The sequence below is a fragment of the Schistocerca serialis genome, chromosome 1 (assembly GCF_023864345.2).
Source record: "Schistocerca serialis cubense isolate TAMUIC-IGC-003099 chromosome 1, iqSchSeri2.2, whole genome shotgun sequence".
Taxonomy (NCBI): Eukaryota; Metazoa; Arthropoda; class Insecta; order Orthoptera; family Acrididae; genus Schistocerca; species Schistocerca serialis.
The window spans coordinates 446705693-446718900 of record NC_064638.1 but is presented as its reverse complement, the minus strand read 5'-3'; the positions used below and the strand labels follow the sequence as shown (position 1 = coordinate 446718900).

Sequence of the window (13208 nt, the reverse complement as noted above, 5' to 3'; positions counted from 1 at the left end):
ATTATTATAGAGAAAAAATTAAATAATGGCCTCGGAAGCTCCTGGATTTCACACCTACAGGAAAGAGACCGCCAGGGAGACCCAAGAAGCGTTGGAGGGATGGCTCTATGAAGATTTAAACCAAGTGTCAATAGATGTGGATGGATGGCGGATAGAAGCAATGGACAGAATACAGTGGAGGAGGTGTGCGGTCCACTGGGCCTGATCACGTAGTAGTAGTAGTAGTATTAGTAGTAGTAGTAGTAGTAGTATTAGTAGTTTTTGGTGTACAAAAAGCAGTTTCTGAGTGGCCGTATGTTACAGAATATGGCTGCAAAGTAGAGTGGATGTGTGGTACGTTTTCTTCTTTTAACTACTCCTCCTCCTCCTCCTCCATGGGAGTCAGCAGGAATTTAAAATGAAATCTTCAGAAATAAATATTTCATTAAAATAACAATACTTCCCAAGCAAAAATGACAGTATACCAACAGCATCACACAAAGTATCCCTCCTTTACACCCTAACCATGAACAATGACACTGAGAGATTGTGAGGGCAGATATTTCAGATGAAAGCAGGTTGCTGAAGCTTTTCAGACCAAATCATCCTTCAGACTAAAGTCAACAACAGTACAACAATATGAAACAGGTTACTACTGTCTTACACATTGCCATCTCCAAGACTTTTGATAATACTTATAGCAAGGATATTGGCCTGTAATTGTGTGATTACTCTCTTCCTCTCATTTGATAATGAGATTTCACTGAAAATATGCACACTAACTGATCATGTCTGAAAAAAATTGCTCAAGTGACTGCGAGTCCACTTGATGTTTCACCACACCTATGTGAATTTTTACTCTTCAGTTATTTAATAATTGATTTTATTTTTCCCATGCATGTTTCCTATATAATCATCTTAGAATGCTTGCATTTTAAAAGTTGTATGTTTAAAAATTCTGAGTATGTCTGTGTACCAACAAAATTAATGTTCAACTTACTAACAATAAAAGGAGATCAGTTTTAAGGATGTTACTTTCTTTTGTTATTGCAGATAGTTAAAGATTACGAGAGTGGACTGTTCATTACACAAGTTCCTGTGGAGTATACAAAAAGGCATAGTGAATCTCTTCCTGACAACTGGGAGAAAATAATTAGTAACTGCCCAACCATATCCATGGATACGATAGCAGGAAAGACAATTCTGTGGCCAGTACAGGCTTCACAAGAAACACAGGTATTATATATAAGATCTTTGTTAACACCTAGCAGGAAAATTGTCTTTAAAAAAAGGTGACAAGAACATTTTTCTGTGAAGTAAACAGTGCCTTGAAATTTTTCTTACAGAAGCATTATACTGTAGTAGACTAATGAAGAAATATGACTTTAAAAAAGTCTGTATTAAACTGCTCTTTCACTACCAGTTAGTCGATTTTTATGGAACACGTTAGAGCATAAGGATGCAGTTAAAGCTTGGAAAATAGTCACATTACCCATGTAATGCACCACCTGGTATATTGCAGACAACTTCCTTTCCTACAGTAACAAATGGGAATCACAGTTCCCATCTCACATTTTTTTTAAGACTCTGTGACTCTCCTTTGCTGCTATACACCACTGGTGACATGGTAGATCAAGTTACCAGTGTAGACAGTTCGTGATGGCTCATCCTGACAACTGATACAAATGTAGAATGTCGAGCAGGTTTTGTAAATGATCATTGCTGAACCGAACTTTAACTGACAGCCATTTTCTTGACTTGACAGTCACAATGAGTTAAATTTTGTTCTTATCACATTGTTTTTCTCTATTTTTTCCTGCAGTCTTTGTGTTTTGTTTTCTCTTCAGAGTTGTTTACTTTTTGTCTGTCATGCCTCCACTCTGTTTCTTTTCACTTACATTTACCAGCAGAGTACAGGTTATTGTGTGTAGCATATTACTGGTAGTGAAGGTTTTCAGTGCAGCTGGGCTTCCAGAACTTATTTGGCTTTCTGAGGTGCTCTCTCTCTCTCTCTCTCTCTCTCTCTCTCTCTCTCTCTATCTATCTTGAAATCTGGTTTGGAATGGCTACTCCTTCCTTTGCTAGCTCTGTTACATTTCTATATCAACTAGGGATCAGTTCATGTTTTGATGGTATTGCCTACATCCCTCATCCCTGTAATTGGTGAGAGGAAATGAACAGACTTCACTTCAAAACTGGCTAGTTCTTTCAAGTGCGCAAGATGAAGTGATGCCTACTAAAGTAGAAAAAAATGTCATTTTGTAAGGCAGAAGGTGCAGATCTCTTGTTTCATCACTACACAGCCGCATTTAATAATTTCTATCAGATCCCTTTTGTGGCCTTCATATTTTTTAACTTGTAGTTCTGATGGGTGATGGTAGTAGCAGCAACAGTAGCAGCAGCAATGGGAAATGGCCAGTAAAATTGATAAAAGTCAATAATTTTCAGATTGGTCAGTTTTAATCTTTATTTTTCAATATTGGTCTGTGAAGTCAGTTTTATTCTTCCTCCTTCCAAATTGGACAAAACTCAACACATCTTGGCCTTCCTTTTCCTCTCTTCCCAGAATTTCTTCATTCTTTCAGTTGCATTTTTCTCTCCTCCTCTCAACTGTAATATGTGGACCTTCTTTATACTGGTTCCTCTTCATATCACTTTGTTATTGGCATAAGTGACTAAAATGGATACCATATTTTTGCGAGTATAGATCACACTTTTTTCCCTAATTTGTTGCTTGAAAAATCATGGTGTGGCCTATAATTGAAGTTTTCCACAATCAGATCGTAAATCGTCAATTTCTAAATGAAACGGACACATATATTGTGGATTGAAAAGCTTAATACAAGAGCTGTTCTTAAGAAAAGAAAAGTGACTTTCTCACAAAACTGTGTTAGCTTGTTCGTACATCTTGTTCGCTTTCTAAAGAGCCACAGTGTGGTGACTAATGCAAGTTGCTTTTTTGATACAAATTGAGTGACCTCAAGTCAGTATTGACAGCTGTTTCAGTGCGGCCAACTTAGCCAACCATTGTTAGCAGATGACAGTGTGTTCAATGGATGCTTGTAAACAGAAGCAGGTGTACGTAACATGAAATTCCATGTCACAGAAATGATAAATGCATTTGAATTTGGTGTGTTTTATATATATAATAGAGGGAAACATTCCACGTGGGAAAAATTATATATAAAAACAAAGATGAGGTGACTTACCGAACGAAAGCGCTGGCAGGTCGATAGACACACAAACAAACACAAACATACACACAAAATTCAAGCTTTCGCAACAAACTGTTGCCTCATCAGGAAAGAGGGAAGGAGAGGGAAAGACGAAAGGAAGTGGGTTTTAAGGGAGAGGGTAAGGAGTCATTCCAGTCCCGGGAGCGGAAAGACTTACCCTAGGGGGAAAAAAGGACGGGTATACACGCACACACACACACACACACACACACACACACACACACACACACACACACACACACAATGTAAAGGCAAAGAGTTTGGGCAGAGATGTCAGTCGAGGCGGAAGTAAACAGGCAAAGGTGGAGGTCAGTGGCCAGCTTCACACGTCTGTCCACATCAAACCCACCAACAAGCAACAGTACCTCCATTATGACAGCTGCCACCCATTCCACATCAAACGGTCCCTTCTCTACAGCCTAGGTCTTCGTGGCAAACGAATCTGCTCCAATCCGGAATCCGTGAACCATTACACCAACAACCTGACAACAGCTTTCGCATCCCGCAACTACCCTCCAGACCTGGTACAGAAGCAAATAACCAGAGCCACTTCCTCATCCTCTCAAACCCAGAACCTCCCACAGAAGAACCACAAAAGTGCCCCACTTGTGACAGGATACTTTCCGGGACTGGATCAGACTCTGAATGTGGCTCTCCAGCAGGGATACGACTTCCTCAAATCCTGCCCTGAAATGAGATCCATCCTTCATGAAATCCCTTCCCACTCCACCAAGAGTGTCTTTCCGCCGTCCACCTAACCTTCGTAACCTCTTAGTTCATCCCTATGAAATCCCCAAACCACCTTCCCTACCCCGCCCCTGGTGTAAAACCTGTCCCATGCACCCTCCCACCACCACCTACTCCAGTCCTGTAACCCGGAAGGTGTACACGATCAAAGGCAGAGCCACGTGCGAAAGCACCCACGTGATTTACCAACTGATCTGCCTACACTGTGACGCATTCTATGTGGGAATGACCAGCAACAAACTGTCCATTCGCATGAATGGACACAGGCAGACAGTGTTTGTTGGTAATGAGGATCACCCTGTGGCTAAACATGCCTTGGTGCATGGCCAGCACATCTTGGCACAGTGTTACACCGTCCAGGTTATCTGGATACTTCCCACTAACACCAACCTATCCGAACTCCGGAAATGGGAACTTGCTCTTCAATATATCCTCTCTTCCCGTTATCCACCAGGCCTCAATCTCCGCTAATTTCAAGTTGCCGCCACTCATACCTCACCTGTCATTCAACAACATCTTTGCCTCTGCACTTCCGCCTTGACTGACATCTCTGCCCAAACTCTTTGCTTTGAATATGTCTGCTTGTGTCTGTATATGTGTGGATGGATATGTGTGTGTGTGCGATTGTATACCCGTCCTTTTTTCCCCCTAAGGTAAGTCTTTCCGCTCCCGGGATTGGAATGACTCCTTACCCTCTCCCTTAAAACCCACATCCTTTTGTCTTTCCCTCTCCTTCCCTCTTTCCTGACAAAGCAACCATTGGTTGCGAAAGCTAGAATTTTGTGTGTGTGTATGTGTGTGTTTGTGTTTCTATCGACCTGCCAGCGCTTTCGTATGGTAAGTCACATCATCTTTGTTTTTTTATATATAGAATTGTGTTATACTACACATACAAAGGCTGCAACACACTTGCCTTGGCAGCAGGAATAACAACTTAGTTCGTAGTTGCCTTCTTACATGTTCTGTTTCACTCGTTCACCAATGCACCCATGAAAACTATCCAATGCAAGCACTGATTTTGGGTAAAGAACAACTCCTGGCTGCTTGTTCCAAACTGCTGAAATCCAGTCTATGACCAGTTCCTTCGTCACCTACCCCTGTCATGAGCTCTTACAATGATGCTGGATGGGAAGCTTTCTCCCTTGATGATGGTTTTTCGATTAAAAACCACATATGGTGACAATTTTCATCCATCAACCGTAATGCTTAATGTCACTGTGCACCACTGTTTTCCTGCACCACATTGTATGTATTTCCATGATGTATTTGCCTATGTTATTTGCCGTAGTGCTGCTCGGCGTATCAAAATAGATATTTGTTTGTTCGGCAGTCCCTATCTGGGAAAATAAATAACTGTTTTTGCGTCAGAGTTGGATTACGTAACACTGAAAAGATAATAAACTGTTTTGAGGCAGATTTTGTGCAATCGTAGTTCTGCAGCAAACGGATAGATTGTTTTGTTGCATAAATTGCCGAGCCCACCCATACGAAACTGTAAGTTCTACTGGCAAAATATATCTTCTGCGTGCTAGTTTGCAGCCTTCAATTTGGATAATTTCTGTTGTAATGGCTTATCAACATTTTCTATTTTGAATTACAAAGTTGAGCAAGTTGTTTTCAACAGTTGGATATTTACACCGACTTTCCAAAGTATTTAGGAGTTTCTGTTCGGTTACACACCAATGATTTTTTTGCCCCCCCCCCCCCCCCCCCCCCCCCCCCAACAACATGAAATACGCATACAACTTCCCGCTTTCCCCGTTCCTTTGCGTAGCTGATAACTTGAGCTGCAAATTTCACCATGTAACTTGTACGCTCCTTTCCCAACATTGCTCACGTACCAGACATCAACTTTTCACTCGCCCTCAACTTTCTTACTCTGTCCCTTGAATTAGTCATGTCACCAGACCTCCCAATAAATCCATTATCTCCATGACACACATACCAGGTGTAGACTGCCTGCCACATAGCAGCAGGGTGAGTGAAGCTACATTATAGCAGACCATTCTATTGTCAACTTGAGTTTCACTGTAGTAATGTGAATGTTGGAAAAGGGGCATGACAGAGATGCACCTCAAAGTACTGGCTAAAGGAACTTTCTCGTACACTTAGTGGTGTGGCCTATATTGAAGATTTACTTTTTATTATAATCTTGTGTCAAAAGTTTAGGTGCAGCGTATATTTGCACGTGGACTATATTTGCGCATACATGATACCTTAAGGGCTATGAGCAATTGTTCAACTTTGCTACTGTGAAACATCTTTTCTACTGAACAATTGCTCATAGTTCTTAAGATATGATTTTTAGAGTACACATTTACCAGACAGTTTTTCTTGTTTACTACTACTGTTCCCAAAATATGAAAATCAAAGAGTTTGCAGTAGAAGAGGTCCACTGTGAGTAGTATCAGAACAATTTTTGCTTACAGAATTCAACTTGGACTTTTCCGGAGCAGGATCCCTTTGCCTTCTCAGTCATCCCTGAAAGTGAAAACAACGCACTCTCCAGGTTGGAATATCAACAATATTAGGAAAATGATAGCTACTCAACATAAAGATGACACATTGAGTTTGATGTACACATGACCATCTCACATCTGTGGCAGTTTAGACCAGAATGCAGCTGACATGTTGGTCGACAATCTGGAGTGGGACAGGGAATGGGGAGGGGTAGCAGGATATGTGTGAGGGTGAGGGTGGAGAAGAGTGCTTTCTGTTTGAGCATGTATGGGTAGATGGAGGCAAGACAAGATGCCAGGCCCAGGGCCAGGAAGCTTTGGGGCAGGGAATTGGGAAGGGCGGGGATGGGGAGCAAAAAGGGAGAGGATAAGGGATGGGGAAGATGGGTGGGTGTATTGGTGGAGGGTGGCATACTGTGAGGGTGCAGAGTTGTGAATACAGATGTAGAAACTGTTCGGTGGAGCCTGCAGTGGCAGTTATCTCCATAGGTTGAGGCCAGGATAATTCTGGGAGTGGAGAATGTGTTGGAAGCATAACTCCTGTCTGCACTTTCCTGAAAAAAAAAAAAAAAAAACTGGTGTTGTAGGGTGGGCTCCAGATAGTCCAGGTTGTGAAGCAGCCATTGAAATGAAGCATGTTTTTTGCTCGCGTATCATGTCGTTTTTGGAAACCCAGAATCTACTCTGTAGGAATCAACATGGATTCCGGAAACAGCGATCGTGTGAGACCCAACTCGCTTTATTTGTTCATGAGACCCAGAAAATATTAGATACAGGCTCCCAGATAGATGCTATATTCCTTGACTTCCGAAAGGCATTCGATACAGTTCCACACTGTCACCTGACAGACCAGCTGTGTGGCTGGATTGAAGAGATTTTAGCAAACAGAACACAGCATGTTGTTATCAATGGAGAGACGTCTACAGACATTAGGGTAACCTCTGGCGTGCCACAGGGGAGTGTTATGGGACCATTGCTTTTCACAATATGTATAAATGACCTAGTAGATAGTGTTGGAAGTTCCATGCGGCTTTTTGCGGATGATGGTGTAGTATACAGAGAAGTTGCAGCATTAGAAAATTGTAGCGAAATGCAGGAAGATCTGCAGCAGATAGGCACTTGGTGCAGGGAGTGGCAACTGACCCTTAGCATAGATAAATGTAATGTATTGCGAATGCATAGAAAGAAGGATCCTTTATCGTATGATTATATGATAGCGGAACAAACACTGGTAGCAGTTACTTCTGTAAAATATCTGGGAGTATGCATGCGGAACGATTTGAAGTGGAGTGATCACATAAAATTAATTGTTGGTAAGGTGGGTACCAGGTTGAGATTCATTGGGAGAGTCCTTAGAAAATGTAGTTCATCAACAAAGGAGGTGGCTTACAAAACACTCGTTCGACCTATACTTGAGTATTGCTCATCAGTGTGGGATCCACACCAAGTCGGGTTGACGGAGGAGATAGAGAAGATCCAGAGAAGAGCGGCGCGTTTCGTCACAGGGTTATTTGGTAACCGTGATAGTGTTACGGAGATGTTTAGCAAACTCAAGTGGCAGACTCTGCAAGAGAGGTGCTCTGCATCGCGGTGTAGCTTGCTCGCCAGGTTTCGAGAGGGTGCTTTTCTGGATGAGGTATTGAATATATTGCTTCCCCCTACTTACACCTCCAGTGGAGATCACAAATGTAAAATTAGAGAGATTCGAGTGCGCATGGAGGCTTTCAGACAGTCGTTCTTCCCGCGAACTATACTATGGTGTATGACAAGCCTGCTTTCACAGGTGGTCCAGCCTCTGACAAGGTAGGATAAGCTGTGACAGGAGTGGAATAGAAAGTGGTGAGCTGGTGGATTGTGCAGGTCTCATGTGGATCTTCCACAGGGATATGATACTTGTAGCAAAGGGGTTGGGTTTGAGAGTAGCATAGGGACAGACTAGGATGTTGTGAAGGTTGGGAAGGCAACAAAACTCCACTTTAGGAGAAGTGGGAAGGACCTTAGGTACAATGCCCCTCATTTCAGGGCATGATGATACGTGATCAATGTTGAGGAGGACCATGTGGAGCAGATGGGAGGGAAGGTGTTGAGGTTGTGAAGGAATGACGATTGGGTGTCTTGTCCCTGTACCCAGATTATGAAGACGATATCAGTGAATCTGAACCACACCAGGGGTATGCGGTTTTCAGAGGCTAAGAAGGTTTCCTCTAGATGGCCCATAAACAGGTTGGCATAGGAGGGTGCCACGCAGGTGCCCATGGCTGTGCTGCAGATTTGTCTGTATACATAGCCTTAAAAGGAGAAGTAATTTATGTTAGAATGAAGTTAGTAAGGTGTATGAGGAATGAGGTAGTGGGTTTGGAGTCAGATGGATGATGGGAAAGGTAGTGTTCAATAGTGGAAAGACCACGGGTGTGAAGATTGTTGGTGTATAGGTAAGTGGCATCAACCGTGATCCAGGAGGTAAAGTGGTGGGGATAGCGAAGAGCTGGTGAAGGAAGGGGTTGGTATCTTTGACGTGGGAGACTAGATTTTGAGAAAATGGTTGGAGGTGTTGGACAATGATGACAAATTCTTTCAGTGGTGGCACAATAACCAGCTGCAAAGCGACATCCAGGATTGTTGCGTTTGTGGAGTTTGGGGAGCATGTAAATGTTGGTAGTGGAGAATGACAGGGATATGGAGAGAAATACAGACCAGGGAGATATTCTGGGAAGGGCCTAATGTTTTAAGCAGGTATTTGATGTTATTTTGGAATTCTGGGATGGGATCACTATGGCAGAGTTTATAGTTGGAGCAGTCAGATAATTGCTGAAATCACTGGTCAACTATTTATACTGGCATTACTAGCAACCAGCTGTCCACCAGGCTGGACATCCACCATCAAACTGTGGCCAAAAGCAACATGCTTGATTTCAATGGCTGCTCCACCCCTCGCCATGAAGATCCTACTTCGACCACCAACTTTCCTTAACTGCGCAGATGGAAGTTATCCTTACAAGACATTCTCTGCTCCCGAAATTATCCCAGTCTCAACCTACAGTAACACACTGCTCCCACACCCTCCGCACTACAGTTTTCACCTCCTCTGTCTTATCACCTCCTCCCTATTCTTGTCTCCCACACTCTTTGTGTGCCGCCCTCTGCCAATGCACCCACTCATCTTTCCCCGCTTCTCTTCTTTTTCGCTCCTCTTTTCCCACCTCCCTGCCCCACAGGCTCCCAACACTGCATCTGTTGGCAGTCTAGTCCCTGCACATTCTGCCGGACAGTGTTACTCTCTTCCCCCACCCTTACACTGCTATTCCTTCCCCTTTCCCAATCCCTCCGGAGTGCTGCCTCCATTCCACATGACAGTTTCATTCTGGGCCAAGCTGCCAGAGCTGGCAGACATCTGTATGTGAGGTGTGCTTTCTTGTGTGAATGAGTGGTGAATGTCTCTTTTTTTGATGAAGGCTATGGCCGAAAGCTAATGTGTGTGTCTTTTAATTCTGCAACTTAACGTCATCTTTATGGTAAGTAGCAAACCATCATTTCCTTACCCTGTTATATGTATTCTTACACATATTTTCTTTTATCCAGCTACCTAAAAGCTTCATTTGCCAATTTCCGCATCATCCCCATTTCCCCAACATCCTACCACTGACAATGGACCTCTGCTATATCTTCCTGCGCCAGTTCCGAAAAATATCCCTTTCCCTCACTAAAACCCTGTCCCACCATCTGTTCCTCAAATGCTGCCTAAGCCATAGAATCCCCTTCCTTCCTCTCAGTGTGGTAACCATAAAAGTTCCTTCTCTGGATCCCAGCACTGCTTTCACAATGACCTCCACCTTCACCTTGTTCTCCAGGAGCAGGAATAGCATTCTAGACACCACTTACATATGTTATCTAACCTGTCGGCATCCTACTACCACCTTGGGACACCACTATCCAACTCGTATCCTACCCACAATGCTCCTCCTTATTGAACCCTCACAACCTCCAGACCGTGGCTAGTTTACCTTTTCAACCTGCCACATCCCCCAGGACTCCACTCAATCCAGAGCCGAAATGCTCTCTTAACACTACTGTTAACCTTTCCATGAAAACCCTCAGCCCACACAGGAAGGTTCATTCCCATCCAAAAGCCTCATCTTCAGTCCTACGCCCAAACTTAACAATGTTGGCCTTGTCAAAGACTCATTCTCCTTTTCCCGATCCCTGCAATGGAAACATTTCTTTGCCACCTATCTCTCCAACCAAAGCCAACCCTATCCCAACACTGAACCCTGTCTCTCTCAGTTCACACCACCATCCAGCTGTGATCCAACGACCGCCACTTCCATCCAGCCGCACCTTGGTCACGTTCCAGGAATTCCTTACCTCCAACTTGGCCTCACCATCCTTTCTTGGGTCCGTTCTGAAGAACATCAGCCTTCCAGCCAAAGAAGGGACAGCTATTCACAACCTAAAAAAAAAAAAAAAAAATCTGATCTAATCAACCTACCTGCAGACGAACATTACACCACTATTGTTATGAATCACAGGGACTTCCTGGCAGAAGGCCACTGCCGATTATCCGACAACTCCACCTATAAACTCGGCCAGGGTGATCTCATCCCAGAACTCTAACATAACCTCACATCCCTGCTTAAAGCCTTAGGCTATAACCTGAACCCATTCCCCATTAAGACACCCTGCACGCTCACCTACTATACATTCCCCAAAGACCACAATCCCAACAATCCTGGATGCCCCATTTTGACTGGTTATTGTTCCCCCACTGAAGAATTTCAACATTCACACCACCAGCCAATGGCCCAAAATCTAACCTCCCATGACAAAAGACACCAAACACTTCCTTTGCCAACTCTCCACCTTCCTCACCATCTGAAAGTATCTTGGATCCATACTCTTGACTGTTGGCGTCTCTTCCCTACACACCAAATAGCCTCATAATCAGGATCTTGCCACTATTGAACACTATCTCACCAACGTCCCTCAGACTCCAAGCCCACATACCCTACTAACTTCATCCTAACAAGCAACTGCTTATCCTCTGAAGGGTAGGTATACAACCAAATGCGCAGCACAGCCATGGGCACACACACGGCACCATCCTATGCCAAGCTGTTTATGGACAGTCTAAAGTAATCCTTCTTAGCTTCCAAAAACCACAAACCCCACGTCTGGTTCAGCTTCATATATTGATATCTTTACAATCCGGGCTTGGGCCGAGACACACTATCCTCATTCCTTCACAAGCTCAAAACCTTCTCTCCCAACTGCTCTAACTCATCCTCCTCACCCCAGTATGCCATCTTCCTAAAAGTTGATCACCTCCCACCTCCCACTTGGTGGCTCTATCCACGTCTATGTCCACGTTAAACCCATCAATCAACAACAATACCTGCATTTCGACAGCTGCCATTCCTTGCCCAGCAAAAATAAATAATAATAATAAAAAAAAGGTCACTCATGTAGCGCATGGCCACCTGGAGATGGCAAAACTGCTGAGAGAACAATTCCATTTTCCCAGTATGCTGTAGGTCTCACCTAGGCCTTCACAGACAAGCACTATCCCCTGACCTAGTTCACAAACAGGTCTGCTGTGCCATTTCCCTATACGCCACAGAGTACACTTCTCGTTGCCCAGTTCCACGCTGTAAGGAACAAGTGAATGATATCACTCGCCTGGGCTTCGATTACCTATCATCATGCCGTGAAGTGAGGGCAATCATACCCAAGATCCTTCCAACCCCTCCTAAAGTGGTGTTGCATTGCCCACCAACCTCCACAACATCGTAGTCCTTCCCTATGCCACCCCCAATCTCAACCCCTTGCCACAAGGATCCTACCTCTGTGGAAGACCGATGTGCAAAACCTGCCCTACCCACTCCCTCACACCTTCTATTCCAGTCCTATCCTGCCCTACCACATCACAAGCTGGGTCACCTGTGAAAGCAGTCACGTCATATACCAGCTCTATTGCAATCATTGCACAGCTTTCTATATTGGTACAACTACTAACAAGCTACCAGGTCGAATGGCCATTGGCAAACTGTGGCCAAGATCACAGTAGACCACCCTGTGGCACAACATGCAGCTGAATGTACATCTACATCTACATTTATACTCCGCAAGCCACCCAACGGTGTGTGGCGGAGGGCACTTCATGTGCCACTGTCATTAACTTCCTTTTCTGTTCCAGTCGCGTATAGTTCGCGGGAAGAACGACTGTCTGAAAGTGATTCATTGCCTGAAAAGGTCGTGGTGATGGTTTACCGCTGTGATTTAAACCGTACTTCCTTCCCCCTATGCTGTGCTTTAAGTGCTGGAAATTTGGGCACATGCCTTTCCACTGCACATTCAATGCTACACATTGAGACTGTGGATGCCCACTGCATCCAGATACTACCTGTGCGCCTCCTCCCACTTGTATCAACTGTGGAGACCAGGACTTCACCTGCTCACCAGACTGCACGGTACTCCAAAAGGAGTGGAAAATCAAGGAGTACAAGACCCTGGACCGATGACTTACCAAGAGGCTAAATGTAAATTTGAACTATTACAACCATTCGTTTGACATCCACATATGCTGCAACGACAGAGGAGCAACAGTCTCCTCTGGCTCCTCTCGTCTGGAAGGGGTCCCTTGGGACCCTCTCTCCCAAGGTCTCCACTAATGCCACGGCGGACACTCGCCAGTAGCTAAAGGAGCCAAAAGTTGCTGGATGAAGAGAAAGGACTCTCTAGTGGCCCCAACACCACCACTCCCTACCAATTCTGCACCTGCGGATGAGGTGGA

The 13208-nt window shown here is 44.2% G+C and overlaps 1 protein-coding gene across 2 annotated transcripts in view; it reads left to right on the top strand.

Moving 5' to 3' along the window:
* The window catches only part of LOC126472802 (tudor domain-containing protein 7-like), a 182102-nt gene that overhangs the window by 59240 nt on the left and 109654 nt on the right, over positions 1-13208 (top strand). For both annotated transcript variants that reach the window (XM_050099961.1, XM_050099960.1), the window contains exon 9: positions 1033-1215. In XM_050099961.1, the coding sequence (XP_049955918.1) occupies positions 1033-1215 (183 nt within the window). The remainder of the gene's footprint in view (positions 1-1032; positions 1216-13208) is intronic.